General features: G+C 45.6%; 1 protein-coding gene across 2 annotated transcripts in view; it reads left to right on the top strand.

The window, feature by feature from the left end:
- The first annotated feature begins 13,427 nt into the window (after positions 1-13,427).
- Positions 13,428-18,909, top strand: part of TPH1 (tryptophan hydroxylase 1) — a 159,947-nt gene continuing 154,465 nt past the window's right edge. For both annotated transcript variants that reach the window (XM_069223755.1, XM_069223757.1), the window contains exon 1: positions 13,428-14,567. In XM_069223755.1, the coding sequence (XP_069079856.1) occupies positions 14,481-14,567 (87 nt within the window). In that variant the 5' untranslated portion in view covers positions 13,428-14,480. The remainder of the gene's footprint in view (positions 14,568-18,909) is intronic.

Here is an 18,909-nt window from a genome sequence, read left to right on the forward strand (position 1 = left end):
GTCTGGTTATGCCCCCCTGTATCAAACAGCCAGTGTAATGGTCATCAGATGGAGGCTCCCTCAGCAGGAGACACATTACCAAAGAAATGTCACAGGAGATATGTCAGAGAGGTTAAAATCCAAGTCAACACAATTGTATGGTCAGTATTCCAATCTGCAAATGGAGCATGACAGTGAGTAGCATCAGGATGTAACCCATGGTGTTATACAATGCACGTATTCAGGTTACAGAAGTCAGGCTTATGCTAAACAACCTACAAAGCAGGGGCAGACAGATAGGTCCTCTATATCATCAGGTAGAGGCTATTTACGTACCCATACTATAGCTACAAATTCACACATCCCATGGAACATGCAAAGAACACGACAGAGGAACCCAGTACTCAAAACATACACTAACATAGGCCCCATACCTGTAGGATTGTCAGTTACCTTTGCCAATATACAGTTAAATCGACCTTGGACAGCAAAGTTAGAACACAAGCACAGCTAGGTTCCATGGCCATCACAAAGTACTTCACCCATTGTGAATCGAGAGGCCATGATCCAACCTTCACTCGTGTGCCACAAACTTCGCTTGACACGTCATACACCATTTAACATCCTCCTCAACCGCACAGGTAAATGAAAGGACTAAGTATTAATGACCCCACTTGTAAGGATGATAAATATCACCCCACTGAAATTAAACTCATGTATCCAGGTATCTGTCAGGTACATCTCTCATGTCTGTCAGCAATCACCATTGGCTACTGACAATGAATACCTCAAACCTAAGTTGCAGAGCCAAGCATAACATATGTAAATCAATGAGTGGGAGGAAAAGAGGATAGGAGAGTGCACAATACATATCTCAAATCTGAGATGTCATTACCAGAAGTGTATGTCAGCATCTGCTGTAACAATACATGAAAAAATAGAACACACTGTCCTGCGCACAATATAAGCTATCAGTCTGAATCCACAACTCACACATGGGCATTGGAGCTCATGACACCTCCACTGATGAAGCAAGAAAGGAGGCATAATGGCAGCTATGTACTTCAAGTTGTGCACATTCACCACAACAAACGGTCCACTTCACATACTTGTATGTCAGTTGAAGTACTGATTGATTAGATCTGCCCTAGAGTCACCTGATCCTTCTTCCTCAGACTGTTCATCACTTGCCATATCAGCATTTCGAGCCACTGGTCCAGCTATCTCCCCCTCATCTGATAATGGTATCTGATGTCTCAGGGCTAGATTGAGGAGCATGCAGCAGGCAACGATTATTTGGCACACCTTGTGGGGTGAGTAGAGAAGGGCTCCTCAAGATAGGTCCAGGTACCTGAATCCTGCCTTCAGGAGCCCAAATGTTCGCTCGATTACATGCCTTGTCCTCCCGTGGGCCTCATTGTATCAGAGTTTCCCTGGTGTGGTTGGGTACCTCACTGATATCAACATCCAAGAACGGTTTGGTTAGCCTGAGTCACATGTGAACACATTGGTTGAACAACTCAAAATTTGTATGTGGTACTGGCTACATTATGAGGACAGGAGGCATAACTCAAACACACATTACAGTGGAAACTTACCAACCACCCAGGCCCTCTCTGTTTGGAGTTGTGCATTAGCTGCTGGACATTGGTGTTCAGCATGATGTAGGAATCATGCACAGAACCTGGATACTTGGCTGTGACTTGATTGAGTGGTAGTTCTTACTGTTCCTATACAACTGTTTATTGGCACTGGTAGGGGACAAGGCTACATGTGTGCCATCAGTAGCTCCTATCACATGTGGAATGTGTCCCATCTCATAAAAGTCTTGCTGTATAGGCCAAATCTGCTTGGTGTGGAAACCTGATGTAGCTGTCCAGGTGTCTCAAAAATGCACACAGTAGATCCTTCAAAACCATACTGAACATGGGCTGAAACATTCCTGCTGTTAAAGCCACTGTATTCTGAAAGGACCCTGTGGCCAGGAAGTATAGCACTGACAAGACCTGACCAATGGGAGGTATGCCATAGGGACTGCAAATGGCAGGCATCAGATCTGGCTCCAACTGAGTACAAAGATCCATAATGTTATGACGATTAAGACGATAAATCTGGATGACATGCCTTTCCTCCATGGTGTCCAGGTCTACTAGTGATGGTACACTGGTGGTTGTCTCACTCTCCTTAAGGCAGCATAACTCTGTTGGGAGAAATGGAGATTCAATGAGTTGTGCAGTATGCACACATCATGCACACTTTGTTTCTTACATTACACCTAACTTCTGTAGAGGATGCCTAGCACATCTGACATATACAGTACAGGCCATAGATATGCTCTGATTTCACCCTCCTTGGTGCACATTGGCATCTATGACAATGTGATTGTACATATTATACTAATGTGAGAGGATAAGTGTGTAAGACTTAACTGTCCTGCAGTAATCACACATATGTCTTGGACTAGATCAATCTCTACCCATGGACAATGAACTTCTGAGTATCTGTACTAAGTCATCACCATATTTACACACTCAACACAACTTTAACTTCACATTTGCCCAATATGTTATACAATCACGATGGCCGTACATAAAGATATACAGCATTTTAGGAGAGTAAGTGAAAGATGCAGATTTGTATAGATAGCCATCTATGAAAAGTGGAAATAATGGCAGGCACCTAACCTACTGTATTGGACAGGTGGATGTGACCTAAGTCCATCGGCAGAAGTCGTCATGGCGGTAGGCAGTCGCAACCGCCGTGCAACTTGCCATTGGTAAACATTGCTGCCTATGGCGGACTTGGGCCAATGGCGATGTCCGCCCGCAGTGATGGTCATGCACATGGCCGCCATGACCGCCATCTTCTGCACTATTGCTCACTTGACTCCTGACTCTGTTGCCGGCAAGACCTCCCCAATGTGAGCTGCTGTGTACTGCCTGTGGGAGCCATCATGCCACATCCCGCAGGGGATAGGGCCCATGCCTTCACCTCGGAAGAGCTTGAGATTCTAGTCGAGGGGGTCCTACCTCTGTACGGACAGCTTTATGGGGCACCAGAGGAGCAGGTGAGTCCAATGTCCTAGCCATGTGTGATAGGTGTTCTCTGTGGTGTTGCATTGGGCATGTGAACTTGTGAGGGTGTTGATGCATGCAGAAGGCATAATGTGAAGACGTATGTGTAGAGACAATGGGTATGTATGCCTACTTTCTGTGACTGGTGTGTACTGACCACTCCTATTGGTATGGTGCATGTGTACATGACTTTCTCCTTTTGTCTGTGTCATCCATGCAGGTAAATGCCGATCAAAAAAAGGGGTTTTGGCGTGCCATCGGCAAGTAAGTGCGGACCCTTGGGGTTCACATCCGGCAGAGCACCCATTGTAGAAAGCAATGGGAGGACCTGAGATGCTGGGCCTGGAAGACCACTGAGGCCCAGCTGGGGATGTCCTCCCAACGAGGACCCTGACCCCCCCAATGGTCTGCATTTTGGTGGTGGCCTACCCTGAGGTGAATGGGTGTTTGAGGGCAGCAGAGCAGACACAATGGGGTAAGTACTGACTGACCTCATGTACTTTACCCTAGTAGTTAGGTGTTTGCTGTCACACTTTAGCAGCTGTGACACTGTAGTAGGTGCTACATGTATGTTGACTACTGGGAATACATAGTACTCAAGTTGCCTGTCTAATAGAACTAGCCATAGTGTTGCGCATATGTACGTTTGGATCACCACTGTCAAGGAATTTCTATGACTGCATGTGGAGATGCACAATTGGCAGTGCCACATGTGTGACTCTACGCAGCCATATAAATGTTTGTAAGCTGCTGTATCATCCTACCCATCTAGTATTTCCAGGTCCATTATTCAGGATATATGTATATGTAGCTCTGAGGTGTCTGACCACTCCCATCTGTGAAGATCAGCTGTATTTGCTAAATAGTGCCCGACATATTTCCTACTGGGCCTAGTTGCCTTTTGTCCTGGTACATGTTTTGACTCCATGTGAGGCTGGCATCTCATTCAGTCAATAGGTATGCCAGTATTGGACTGTTCATATTGGTTTGTGGAGGTGTCCCCATTGTCCCTTCACAATCATACAATGGGGTATTTGAAAGTTGCAACTGAAGGACATCCTACTATTGGTGTTTGATTTTGCATATTTGTCCTTACCATGCATTTCCATGCCACTGAAAAGTGGTCAAATCACTTCTATGCCAATGCCTTTGTTTTAGACGAGGTAAGTGGTTAGGCTGTCCTACCCTTTGACAATGTGTAAATGTCCATGCTATATGTGCTAATGCCCTACAAATAAAAGTGCAAATTATGGTATTAGCTACCTACATCATGTCAGAATGATTACTTGGCGGCAGATATAGTTGAGTGAGATTATCATTGCTACCTTTAGCCTAGCTGATATGGTCATTTTGGACAGGAATTGGTTTTGGCTCACCTCATATTTTGAGATGTCATGCTTTAGCTGTACTACTATTTACTATTCTGGTGGTGTTGTGGGATATGTTGTCAGTGCAATGACAGTCGTGTAGATCCATGTGTACATGTCTTTTCAGTGGGATATGTGTGTTGTCTGAACTTAGCTACTGGAAATCACGTCAGGAATGGTGTGAGTGATGTTGGTGTACTCATGTTGTCATGTAAAGCAAAACTGTGATGGCACCTGTACGGGACTGCCACATGTTGAGTCTTCATCAGAGATTGTATCCATTGTGTCATATATGTGCAGAGGGATCAGCTAGGCATGTGATTGCTATGGCTGGTGCTGTGTCATTTGTGAATAGAGTAGTCTTTACTTGCATGGAACATGACTTATGGACATGGACTGGTCAGGTGTTAATTCTGAACATGCATGATATGGTGTTATCATTCAACTGCATTTCCTATAGGGGATAAGATTGTGGAGAGTTGTGACCTGGATTAGGATGGGATATCAGCTTTAGCCAGGGCATGATGAGCATGCTGACATAGGTTAACAGGTGATTTGATGGACTGCTCCAGTTGTGCTACCTTACATGGATAATGATGTCAGTGAGAGAGTTGACAATAAGGAGTGGATAGAAGTAACATGTTTTGACATGATGTAAGATCTGTGGTTTTCTACATGGGATTCCCTAACCAGGAAATGCATACCTACAGTTGTGCTTGTTGTAATGTGTGTATGTGAAGATTGTGATGACACTCTCCCTACCTCTCTCTGTGTGCCTCAGCGTTGGCAGGTGAAGGAGACGGGGCACAGATGAAAGGGGATGCTGCCGGCCAAGGGACCAGGAGTGCTGGTACCACAGACAGCGAGGAACACAGTGGCCCAGAGGGTGAAAGGAGTGCCGGGGGGGCTGAATCCAGCACATCATCTTCTGAATCCTTCTCCAGTGGACACTCCATGGCGATGGCGGACCCATCTGGGACCACCCCAGCGCCATCTTTGTCTGTCACCCCCTTACCACCACCGCCCTCCCTGTAGCTCCCCACCCAGTTGCCTGTGCCTGCTCACCCAAAAGGGTAAGCTTCTCCTTTGCTGCAGGCACCTCTGCCCCTATTAGCCCTGCTACTCTCAGTGAGGAGGCTATTGACCTCCTTAGGTTGATCTCGGTGGATCAGTCGACCATCATGAATGCCGTCAAGGGACTGGCAACTCAAGTCCAGAAGAGTAATGCATTCCTGGAGGGCACTGATGGTGCACTGGCTGGACTATAGAGATCTTTTCAGGCTCTGGCCTCCACACTGATGGCAGCCAGTCACACTTCGTCTTCCATCCCTCCTCCACCTTCCTCTTCCCAATCCCAGCCAAAGCACACAAACAGAGAAGCATGCATCCACCTCAACATCCATGGGTAGCGCTGACAAACACAAGAACCACAAGACCCACCTCCAGCATGCATACAAGCAACATCCATTTGCAGACACATCAACAGTCACTACCTACCCTGACACCTCCACCACCCCCAGCATCACATACATAACACCTGACACACCTGCAGTCACCACACCAACATACACCAATACAGCCACTACAGCTATCTTATCCACAGACATCACGACAGCAGTCCCTCAGACATCCTCCCCAGTCACATCTGCAGGCACCACAGACACACCTATTTGCAGCACATCTACCATGCCTGCAGTCATCACCCCAACAGACACCCATCCACCACAGCATCTCCCAGCACCTCCATCCCCCCTCCTCCCAAGTCACATAAACACCCACACTCACCCACCCAACAGACACCCAGCAACCACAAGCATACCTTACACATACATGCAACCAAGACATACACCAAAGCATCACAGACAACCACTCCCTCTCCCTTCACACCCAAACCCTTTTGCCATGACCGTCCCAGTGTCTAAAGAAATTCCTCTCAGAGTTGTGCCTTTTCCCTACTCCTTTCCCACCCTGTGTGACCCCCAAACACTCTGTTTCCCTCCCCAAGTCCAGCCCTTCCACCTCCACCACCTCCCCTGCCCCCCTGCAAGTGCCCATGTCCCTCCACGCCAAGAGGTTTACCCCTCCCAAGAGTTCCCAACCCTCCCCTAAGCCTCAACCTAAGCCACCTCTCCCAAAGCCAATCCCAAAGGTCCCCCTTCCAAACCTAAGTTCAAACCCCCCCCCTCCTTCGGCCCCCCCAATCCTTGAAGTGCACGCCTGCCTGCCACCTTGATGCCCCTACCTGTGGAGGTCACATGGAAGTCAGGAGTCAAGTTGGGGCACTTACTATTGCCATATGTGCAAATTGCACTTGTATATTTGGACTGGCATATGGCCTTATTCTTTGTACATTTTTATTTCTATATATTTATATTTATCCATATATATATATATATATATATATATCAGGGCCAACCTGTTGTTGGTTTAAAGGTTACATCTTTGTCCTGCTTGTATTTTTTTAGAGCAGTTTTAGTCTTGGCTGATTTTATTTGTGTGTGAGTGGTGGTTGTGCTACCAGTTGTGTCTGGTCAGCATGTGTGGTTGTGTGCATAGCATTTGTCCCCCAGTGATGGGTGTATATTGTGTGATGGCCACGTGTAGGTTGGGGACACGTAATTGTGTTAGTATTGAGTGGTGATTGTATTGACGTGTTACTTGCAGTGTGATTTGCCTTTGTGTGGTTGTACTGTGTGCGTGAGTGTGTGTGGGGATTGGTATGTCAGATCCATTGTGAGGTGTGTTTGCGGGGTATGACGCATGCCTCATTGTTTGGATGTGTGATTCTATTTGTTAGTTCTCTGGTGTTGTTACATTGTTTTGTTTGTATGATTAGTCAAGAGGTGGTGTGTATTGTGGGTACTTTACAGTGCTTTAGTGGTGTTCCGGTTGTGGCGTAGGTGTGTCATTTGGTGGTGTTGTGTGTTGTTGTGTGTGACTGTGCCGGTGCTGTGTATCTGGGGGTTGCAGTGTGTTTTTGGCATGTGTGTGATGGCCGTAGTGTGTGTACTATGTATGTGAAGGCATGTATGTGGTGCCGGCGGTGGTTTGACTGTATTCTGTTGTGAATACCTCCATGGTCATAATTTGGCGGTCTTTTCCACCGCCGACATGGAGGTACTGAGCCCGCTAAACTCAAAATTACCCCCCTTAGTAATCAGGTCATTTTATATCTAATTGCTAATTTACAACCTCTTATAGAAAGACCAACAGAGAGATGCAACGCATCTGCATCACATGTCCAAGTACCCTGTGTCTACACTTTTTAGCTTTTGGAAGTTACCATAGAGTAATTGCAGTAGCAGGTGTATTCTCTGAAAGTGCCTTATCCTGTTTGTACATTGTTGAATGTTATGTTGTCAAAGAATAATCAGTGTATATATTTTCCTAGCTCACAACAGGAGTTACAATAGAGTAAACTTTTTTTTTTGTATTGCATAATCCCCACATGCCATAGGTTGTGTTGATGTAATTCATATTGTAATATGTCCAGCATCTGCAAATGAGTTCTTATACCTCAATCAAACAAATAGGCACTCAGTGTACGGATTGTGTGTGATGGCTCCAGTGTTATTACAGACTTTGTAGCCCACTTCCACATAGCACTCATGACTGACATGTTCTGATACAGTGGGATTTATATTTGTCTTTCTAGAGGTGACATTGATGATGGATATTTGCTTGGCAAGTGTAAGGAAATAAATCTTTCTTTTTGCATGTTCATCCTTACTTTTTGGGACTAATGCTGTTGATTTTTCAACTTTGAAAGTGCACTTAGTCCTGCAAACCAGACCTCAGGTCCAGTTTTTAACCCAATACAAAAGTATGTTTAATTGGCTATCCCCAATTGGCAAGCACTGCCTTACTAATAAGTCCCTAGTACATGTACCCAGGTACCAAGAGCATGTAAGGCAGAGTGGCCTCACAGGACTGCAGTACTGTTAGTGTCACCTGCATGTATAAAATGTGAAAGGCACCTCAGGCTGCCACTGCAGACTGAAAGGGCAGTTTTCTACAGAGCTAACTCGACTTTGCCATTCACTCTAATGGCAAAGGGACTACTTCCCTTACGTATATATGTCAGACTCCCATAAAGCATGCCTTCCAAGTCCTATGGCAGGGAGCAATATATTCTTAAGTTAGACATATTTTTTTATATGTGTTTCCAGCAACACTTCCAAATTGTTGTTTTGCTGGGGAAGGATAGGAGCCACATTGGCTAACATAGGGTTAAACAGTTTACACTTAAACACATCTAACTCATTAACGGGCCAAATTAACCAGGTCAAATAAGTTATCAAATTAATGGAAAAATTCAACCGGATTTAATGGTCAGATGGGATTTAAGATCACTAATATTTTTATGCAACTCTTAGAAAGTTGCTACCCTTCAAGCCAGCTAGTACAGTGGCCTCACACATAGACAGGTTTCTGACCGCCTGGGGGAGTGTGTGAATGACTCTCAGGCCTAGGAACAAAGGCACTAGCCAGGGAGCAAGGTATGACCTCCTTCACCAGAAAGGCTGCAAGGGGTGTTAGCCTAAACTGCAAGCTTCAAAGGTGAAGCTGCCTTTGAAGGGCCGCTGATAACAATACTCCTGAGCAGGATACCTTTTGTTCCGGCAGACATCTAGGAGACAGGCCCAAGAGGGTGAACCAGTGTTAGGACCGATTTTCCTGTGGATGTGTAGCCCACTGCTAACCACACCCTGAAATGTGCTATCCTGTTCCCCACAACCAAGGAACCTGCTCCAGGGACACAAGAGTGGATAGAGCCCAACTCAACAAAGGTGGAGCCCCTGTGAAAGTTTCCCTGCTGCCAGTCGCCTGGCCCACCAACAAACAAATCCGAGATAGCCAAATTCTGCACTTGGGTTTGCCAGACCTGGGAGAGCTGTCAGTGACCAGATTTATTGGACTACAGGGGCACAAGCCCCCACCAAAGGTTTTGCCTCCAACTGTTGTGTATCGTAGCCTGTAGTACAGCCACAGCTGTGGAACTACAACAACAAAAAGGACATCGAGGGATGTCGATCTACATGACCAGGTTTGCCCCACATCACCCGTGAAGCGAGCAACCATGACAGAGGCACTCTCGCCAACCGCACCACTACAGGAGCATCCTTGTAAGCATATTTGCCTGTATTGCTCAGCATCAGGACCACTCTGATGTTTCCTATGACAGTCTTATTCTAAAGTTGAAAACTTGCTTTCAAATGATTCTGATGGCCATGAATCAAAATGTACCTTTTATTAAGTTTAGGATACATTGATTGTGTTTTTTGTCATAAAAAACAAAGTTAAACTGTTTTTGATGTAGGTTTTTTTTTGTTAATTGTTTTTGGCCAATTAAGTATTGGGGTGGAGTACTTTTTGCAGTTAAGCCTTATTGTTACCTTACTAGCTGCTAAGTATAAGTGTATTATAATTATCTATGCTTGCCACTGGCTTAGCTCGCTTGTAGCCTGGCCCCTGGTTCTGCAGCAGTGTGCTTCTGCATATTGACGCATCACTGATTGCTCCAGTCCCATTCAGGTTGGCAGGTCTGGAGCTATGCTCACACCTACAGTATGACTGACAGACAAAGTGGGAATTGCAATACAGCAGAAGGCCAGGCCCATGCTGACAATGAGTGGGTGCAGGGAATTGAGCAGCATCAAGAGCCTGAGTGGTGCCACTAAATATATTGAACAAAATACAAACTGATCAGCCTGGTGTGGGCTTGCATAAGGGTGCATTAGCAATATAGGCCTCAACAGTCCTACTTACTGCAAATATGATATGCCACATATTCTTGCCAACTATGGCCCTCATTTTAACCCTGGCAATCTTTGACTGCCATGGTTAATGTGGCTGTATCACCGCCAATAGGCTGGCGGTGCATACCGCCACATTATGGGTGTGGCGGGTTGGCTGCAGGCAAACCGCCACATTACCACTCATACCCCCATGGCGGTATGAACCGCCGGGCTGGAGATGTGCATCTCCGACCTGGCGGTCCACACATGACCGCCAGCAGTATAATGAGCCAGTCTGCTGCCATGGTTTTCGTAGCGGTACTACCGCCACGAAAACCATGGCGGTAGGGCTACCGGTGACAACCTAACACTCCCCGCCCCCTTAGAATCACACCACTCCCCAACCCCCCTCCCCGCAATCATGCACACACACACACCCACAACGCATGCACCCATGCATCACCACATCCATACATGCATTCACTCACACTCATCCATACACGCATTCACTCACACATGCTCATACGCATACACACTGACATGCAGACACGCATTCACCGTAACATTCATTCACGCATTCACTCACATGCATCCAACCACGCATACACCACACATTCCTCAACACAACACTCACAGATACATACACACACCCATTCATACACACAGGCAGACACCACACACAACACCCACTCCCCTGTCGGACACCCGACTTACCTTGTCTGGCGAGGTGGTCGTCCTGCAGGGAAGGGGCGCTGCTACCGCCAGCAGTGCCCCACCAGCCGGAAACCGCCAGGCTGTCTTTTTGGTCAAAATATTGCTGGAGGCGTCCTACTGGCAGGTTGGTGCAGGTGGTAGCACCGCCCAGGCGCCTCGACTGCCAGCATGGCTACTGCCGGATTTCCACCCTTATTGTGGCAGAAATCCTCCAGTAGCCATATTATGTCGGGTGGAAGACCACCAGCACTGACGGTCTTCTGGGGCCCTTGGCTTCAGCGGTTTCCTGAGGAAACCGTTGATGTCATAATGAGGGCCTATGTCCCTGCAAACTGATGTTATGATGGGTCATCCTAACACATATTACTAAATTTGTAATCAGCGCTTATAGTGCATTAGCTCAGACCTTTATCGCACAAATAGACTAACTCCCTTCTTAGGGACTGATCATCAGTCTCATTTGCTTTCCTCTTCCATTGCTTTACTCTGTGACCTACATCAAGTATGTTTCAACACAGCATCTACTATTCCTAGTTTTTTAGATAATCCCTTTCTATTTTCCTTACTCATGTCTTCCTGAATGCTTACTATCATCTTACTACCATCCCACATTCACCATCTTTGCAATTTTGAATATAGTATTTCACAATGGTCACTTATACACAATTGTGTCACCTGCCTCTTCAGTTGTGTGGCATGTGCTGTGCTTCTCTAGTGTTCAACCACCTATCATGGTTATATTGTAAGTCAGTGGTTCCCAACCTTTTGATTTCCGTGGACCCCCTCTTTAACATTAATGGAACCCAGGGACCCCCACTGAATCATCATTTTAATCCTGGGATCCCCGCCTGAGTGATTACTGGAAGCTGGGAACCTAATTTGTCAATATTTGTTAATATTTTTTAATTTTCTTAGCAGTCGCGGACCCCCTGAGAAGGCTTCGCGGACCCCCAGGTGTCCCCGGACCACAGGTTGGGAACCACTGTTGTAAGTAATAACATACGTATTCTTTACAGTAGTCTACGTGACAGTACTCTTATCTAGACTTTATCTGTTGAATGTATTTCCAGCCTTGAAAAAACCCTTGACCTGCATGCCACAATACAGGAGGAACACGTGTTGGCTGTTTCAACAATAACTGCAACTTGCAACGTGGTTTGCTCTGAATAAGACGACGAAAATATTCTCCACTATGATCTCTTTCATTTGTACTCCACATAGCATCTATGCTTGAATAAATACTGAATGCATATAAAATATGGAATTATTGTGTTTGCATCACTTTTACTTGAACTATTGAGTCTACTAGGGTACTAGTAAGCTAAGGTGGGGGCTGGGGTCAGTTCTGCACAAGTGGTACGAACATCTATGGAGTAGTAGCTGCTGGCTGTGGGTATGCAATATGCATTAATTGCTCACTGTTCTTGGCTTTCCCCCTTTATGTAATGGGGTGGAGACCCATAAAATACTACTACTCGACTGAGGTGTCCACCCTGAATTGGTGAATACCATACACACAGAGATCCCCACCCAGTTGTAGGTGGGTATTTACAAATGCTCTGTACTGTAGCACAATTCCTGATGGGAGTGAAGCCCCAAGGTAATGTTTCAGATTCTCTTCATTAACTGCACTGGGTCGTGGCGGTTCAGCAAGTGAATCTCAAGATTCTATGTACGACTTTCTGTGGCTCAGCACCAAAAAAATGATATAACTTCTGATATCTTAAGTGATCTTCGCATATCCTCAACCCTACTTTTTGCAAATTTTTATGACCAATTAGATTCGCTCTGCAGGCAGGTGTTTCCAAGCCCCGGAGCCTTCACTCTGGAAAGCTTTCCCGCTATACCTGTGCAGAAGTCAATATAAAAGTTGCCTCGGATATCAGCTTGATAAATGACTACTCATAATGTACGTTATCCACACATTCACAGCTTCAGATAGCATCATAGGTCAATTTGGAATAAAAGTGTCCTCTACAAAAATATTTTCTGATATAAATGTAGAAAGTTGAATTACAGAAAGATGTATGAGCGCTACTGTCTTGGATACAAAAGAAAATTCCTGTAAATTATTTTTAAAATCCCTATCCATTTTAAAAGTTTGTTTCCAGGAGTAAACGTGCTACGAAGCTCGTAAAATCGAATGTCTACGTAGAAGATGGCTTTGGTGAAAGTGATTCATTTATATCTACCAGTTTCAAAAAATATTAATAACAGGCGGAAAACAAGGGACAAGCTGTGCATTGGAAAGAATGGACATTCGCAGAGGTTCTTAAGTTAGAATGTTCTATCCTGGCAGCGTTTGCTTGTCTTCACGCTCTGGTCTTGGGTTACGTCATTGCCCTGTTTGATCTGGGCTGGGCTTCAAATTATTGTGCTTATTTTAATGAACTTCTGGTAATTCTCCTTTGACGTGGGAAGGGCCATTTCTGTTTCCATTTGCTTTGTGACAAGATTAAGACTCGTTGCCCATAACACCCCTGTCCCCTTCGCAGACACACCTGCAGATAATAAAAAGGCTCGCTCCTCCGCGACCAAATGCAGATGACCGCGAGCTCGTGACACTACAGAGGGGCGAGTAGATACCAGACAAGACGTTCATTCCGCCGATCCAACCCTGATACACTGCAGAGGGGTGACAAAGAAGCGGGCTGGTACCCTCTAGCTTGGCTGAGCCGTGACACCATCTCAAAGAACTGGCCTAGGTACACAGTAAACCCGCTAGGAAACTTCAGAGGCCTGAGAAGAAACAGCCAGGACACGCTCTAGATTAGAGGGCTGAAAAGTGGGGACGCGAACAGGGCGCGTAAAAGAGGGCTGGAGACCCGGCCCTGACACACTCAAAGTTGTTTGAGTGTAGGAGTCCGGTGCGGAGGTGCACTGGCGCACTGGGCTGCATGCTTGTCCCTGGTATCGCGGACTAACGGATCCTGGCGCACTCCAGCCGGGTAGGAGAGACGCAACCTTATCCGCTGCCAATCTCCAGACCCCTCCCTGTAGCACTTCAAAGGGTGAGAAGGAACCGACCAGGCGCAGAAGTGAGGCTGACCCTGCCCCCACTCCCCAACCAGGAGTGCCCTGACACACTTCAGAGAGGTGTAGAGCGGATTCACTGCACCGGCGTGAGCAGGAAGCGAGCAAGTGCTGAGGGGCGAGCCGAACTCCGCTGCCAGAGAATAGCCTGCACCTGCTGATTGACAGAGGTGCAAAGGGCCGACCGCCTGCAGTGAACTCTGCCAGCCTCCGCACCCGCGTCAGACTCCAGAGGTAACAGGAGCCCGTCCTTGCAGTGCTTGCTTCCTGCCAACCACAGCCTCAGCCTCCGCACCCCCGTCGGACTCCAGGTACTAAGAGCACGTCCCCTGCAGTGCTTGTACTCTACCAGCCTCAACCCCCGCACCCCTGTCAAACTCCAGAGGTACCAGAAGCCTGTCCCTGCAGTGTTTGTACTCTGTCAGTCACAGCTTCAGTATACCTGACAGACTCCAGAGGTACCAGGAGCCCGTCCCTGCAGTGCTTGCACTCTGCTAGCCTCCGGCCCCCGAGGTTGTGAAGAGCCGGTGCGCGCCGAATTCTGCCACACCTCTCCTGCCCCAGACGCGGAATCCATGCACTCCTGCAGAGTCGGCGGTCCTCGGAGGGGTCGCTCCTTCGACTCCATGAACATCGGCTGTGATGACAACCAGTTGAATGAGGTACGGCTGCGCGCCCGCGCTGTTCCCGCCCCCAAAACTCCACACCTGCATTATGCAGTACCTGAGAAAATATACCCGTCCCAACACCACACCGTATGCTAGATTATGTTGTTGAGTTGTGTCGCCGTGTGCCGCGAATATGTACTAAGGGAGCCCTACGTTTCTCTGTTGTGTGGACCGAATATGTTGTGTACGTTAACCTGCTGCTCCCCTGCATCCCCATTTCTGAGGTTCATTAACGCGCGTTGCCGGATTGTCCACGCTGCATGGGCGGTGCTCAAACAAACGAGGCGCTGTCCTGAACCATTCCAGGCATTAAACGGATAAGCTATTTTTCGTCATGTCGGGGTCTGTTTTACTCCATCCGGTTTTGCGGCAGCGTTGCAGTTTTAGGGAAGTTAACATCAAAATACACATTTCGTCCACTTGCAAAATGAACTGGAGCAAAGAAGCACTCCCTTACAATGTCCTGTACGTTGTTACAGAGTGATTTCGAGCAAAAATTTGGTGGCATTTTTATACTTCATTTGTGCCGAATTTGCGTCATTTTTTTGACGCAAATTCGGCGCAAAACGAAATCCATATTTATATTTTGACATTATCAAACTATTGGAGTTTGCACCATTTTTTAGATGCATGAACCTACCTTGCGTCAATAAGATACAAGGTTCCCATCTAAAAAAATGGTGCTAACCCCATAGTCACATATTTAGCCCCCAAACCCTGTGCTAAAATGAGGAGGGGCTTGCTTTGCACCATTATTTAACGCCTGGGTCAGGCCAGACGTTAGGGGACCTATGGAACCATTTCCATTATTAAGCACCGTGGAATGGGTCCACAGGTGTCCTCCTCAAGCCCCAGGGATACCCACACCAGAGGATAGGGGACCCTATTCCAGGTAAGTATAGGTAAGTAATAAAAAAAAAAAAAAAAAAGTGGCATCGGGGGCCCAACTTGCAGCCCCCTGCATGTCACAGGGTGCAATGGCCATGCCAAGGGGACACTGGTCCCCTATGCTGGCCATTGGGGTGGTGGTCATGACTCCTGTCTTTTCTAAGACAGGAGTCATGTGGTATGGATGTTTTTGCATCAGAAAATGATGCTAGGCTGGGTAGAGGCATATTTTTTGCCTCTAACCAGCCTAACGTCATTTTTTGGTACAAACCCCCTTGCCCCATACCATCACCCCCAACCGGCTAACGTAATTTTTTTTTACCCTGGCCCACCCTCTGCACCGGCTTACACCATTCCATAAATATGGCGCCTATCTGGCGCTCAGAAATGGCGCAAGCCGGTGCTAAACGTTTTGATGCAAAATTGCGTTAGTGCAATTTTGCATCAATAAGTATAAATATTTGCACTACTTTGCGTCAAGAGAAGTCCCATCGGTGCTACAGGGGATTTCCTTCACTGCCACTCATGCATTTTGAAGCAAAGCTGCTGCGTTAAAAATGTTAGGGCTTTGCACCCTGAAATCACACCTCCTTGAGGCAGGTGCTAAACAGGAGGAATTGTTTATTTTTTCCTAACTGTTCAAACATTGCATGCGTGCTGCACTTTACAGCGCCCACAATGTGTGCTGTGCTGTATAGCACACATCAAATATCTGAAAAGTTTGTGTAGGCACGGTGTTTAACATTGGACGGTGCACCTTTCCAGTACTCAAACTATGCTAGACATCACGCACAGACCTTTTTACTGGGGTGCAGAGGTGTGTGTCTGGCTGTAAGTTGCCTATTTGTGCGCCAGCCGTGGGGAAGAGAGCGCAGTGGCATAGCTTAGTAGATATGACTCTGCGCTGCTCTCTCCAGCTAGCGCAACGCAGCACAAGAACATTGGTTGCTGTGCTGCATTGCCCATTTTTTTTTTTGCCTATGATGGTACCTAAAAGTAAATTATCAGGGATACTATTTCTATTATTTGTTTCCCTTTCTACCTAGCCGGTGAGTGCGTGTGTGTGTGTAGGGATGGGGGCAAGGGTTTTAGTATGGATGATGAGAGCTTACATCTCTAGAAAGGGGTGGCTTGGATTTGAAACCCTGACCTACGGACAGGATTAACTGCAAAGGGGATTATCAATCCTGCCTGTAATCCCAGGCAGGTAGAGGAGAGGTTGAACTACACTGCCAGAACTGGGTCACTGTAGCACGAACTTATCCGCAGAAAAACGTCTTTCCCTTGGATAGTGAAACGAGGATATCGCCCCTCTCATTTTATTTAAACGTGTTTAGATATATAGGATGGCACTGATCTGGCTCCAATGTGCAATAAAGCACTTTACCAAGAACATTTTTATTGTAGCTGGACCATCTCAAACAGGACATGCTGTGCATAAAAGTGTAAAATGTGTGCATTTGAGATTAGTTAAAATCAGATGTTGACCGATATGTGACAGAGGATAAAAGGGGCATATACTTCGATCAGGGCCTGTACAGTTTTTTTTTTACATATTATAATTGAACATATGTACAGTTTGAGACGACAGGTAAAGTCATTTGCCCAGGACCACAGTGTTTTGGTCCAGTGCAAAACCTGTGGGGTTGCCTCTAAACTATCTCATCCAGAGCTCCACAGAACTCTTGCATGCTTTGGAACAGAACAGTGCACGCGCTAGCATTGCCTCTGGGGAGAGGGGGGGACAAGGGGGGGGGGGCTGCACCTGTCTCTCACGTCTAAATATGAAATATGTATTTTTTCACAATGTAAATGCTGATTGTTTTTGTTTTTTTATCCTAAATTTGTAACTACATATATAAGTATTACAAACAATTGGCTCAAAAAACGAGCCAGTCGGAACACTCTACGGGTTCCAAATCACATTTATTAACCAAGCATGACCCGTTTCGGCTTCCTTGACTTTCAAATGCTGGTTAGAAAGGATGAGATTCACATGTTGATCTTTAAATAGTTAACCCTTCTTTCACGAACAAGGTGGTGACTATCGAAATAGGACTGCAGTTCCTCCATAAACAGCCCCACTTAAAGCTCCGCCATATCAACGTGTGTTTATAGTGTTTCTTAGCCCCAATGAAATGCAAGGATCCATTCCTCGGGGGTTTTCGGCTACTCAGTATTTTACAAGTTGCAGCGCTTTGATCTCTGCCCCTATGCGCTGTCACCAACTGTTCTGCAAATGTCTCTTCATTCAATACAAATATTCCATCAACCCTTTCGTCCAGCAACATATTGCCCTGAAATCGCTAGTCTAGGCTCCCGTCAGTCAATGTGTTCGTCAGTTAAAGTGGCTTTTGTGATTTGTTATAAATAAGTAATATTGTATTATTTCTAAGGCGTAAATCCACAGTATTTAATTTAATATTTTCAGTAAACATTACCCTATTTGAAAAAAAAAAAATCCCTGGTAACTGCCGCAAAATTACCATCTAATATAAACAAAAACATGACAGGTAACGTGAAATATGGTCCTGTATTTCCATCCCAGAGGTTCTGATGGTTTATGATGTCACCAGAACCCCTCAATGGCAATATTGGACCATAACAAAATAATACCTATTGTTTACCCTATAAATTAACACTTTATTTGTATTTATGTGTTGTTTGTGCAGCACAAACCTAGGATAGAAGCAAACCAGTGATTGAAGAGTTAGCTGGTATATGGGGGAATAACATGTACTGTTACTGCATCATGATGTATTATTCTTTAGAAAGGGACAGCTTCAGTTCTCATGGTCACATAAAAAGCCTGCACGTTCCAATCGTTAAATGAAGGATCTCATGACTAATAATACATTAGTACTATAATCAAATAGTAAATTTAATATATATATATATGCGTGTTTGTGTGTATATCATATATTAACTAATATATTCTAATTCATTAATTTTAAACATTAAATTCAATCACTATTTATGCCTTTTTATAAGATAAATTTGTCCAATATTATTTGACTAAATGGTTCGAAAATATAATAGATATGTACACAAATTGGTTTCAAAAGGTTAACCATCAGACCAACCTATTTTAGATTTATTTATTTCAGTGTTTAGTAGCCCGACAACATGGATTCTGTCTGTCACTTCAGAGTACTATGCATATATATAATTCCAGTAAGGTTATGAATACATTTAGTTTAAAATGTGATATAATTGAGGATTAGTATAGTTTGGCAAGTCACTTGTCAAAGGCAGATACTAAGTAGAGAGTTCATCATGTTTGAGAACTTCTAGTGTATTACCGCTTGAAAACCATATACTTTCATTGTATACCATTGCTCAGAAACAATGATATAGTGCACAGAGGTCAGACATTCATAATTTTGCTTTAAGTGAGCATGCGCTTCTTGTCATAAGGGCAATGTGTGACCGGATTGATGGCTCAGCG

This window comes from Pleurodeles waltl, chromosome 3_1 (assembly GCF_031143425.1).
Source record: "Pleurodeles waltl isolate 20211129_DDA chromosome 3_1, aPleWal1.hap1.20221129, whole genome shotgun sequence".
Taxonomy (NCBI): domain Eukaryota; kingdom Metazoa; phylum Chordata; class Amphibia; order Caudata; family Salamandridae; genus Pleurodeles; species Pleurodeles waltl.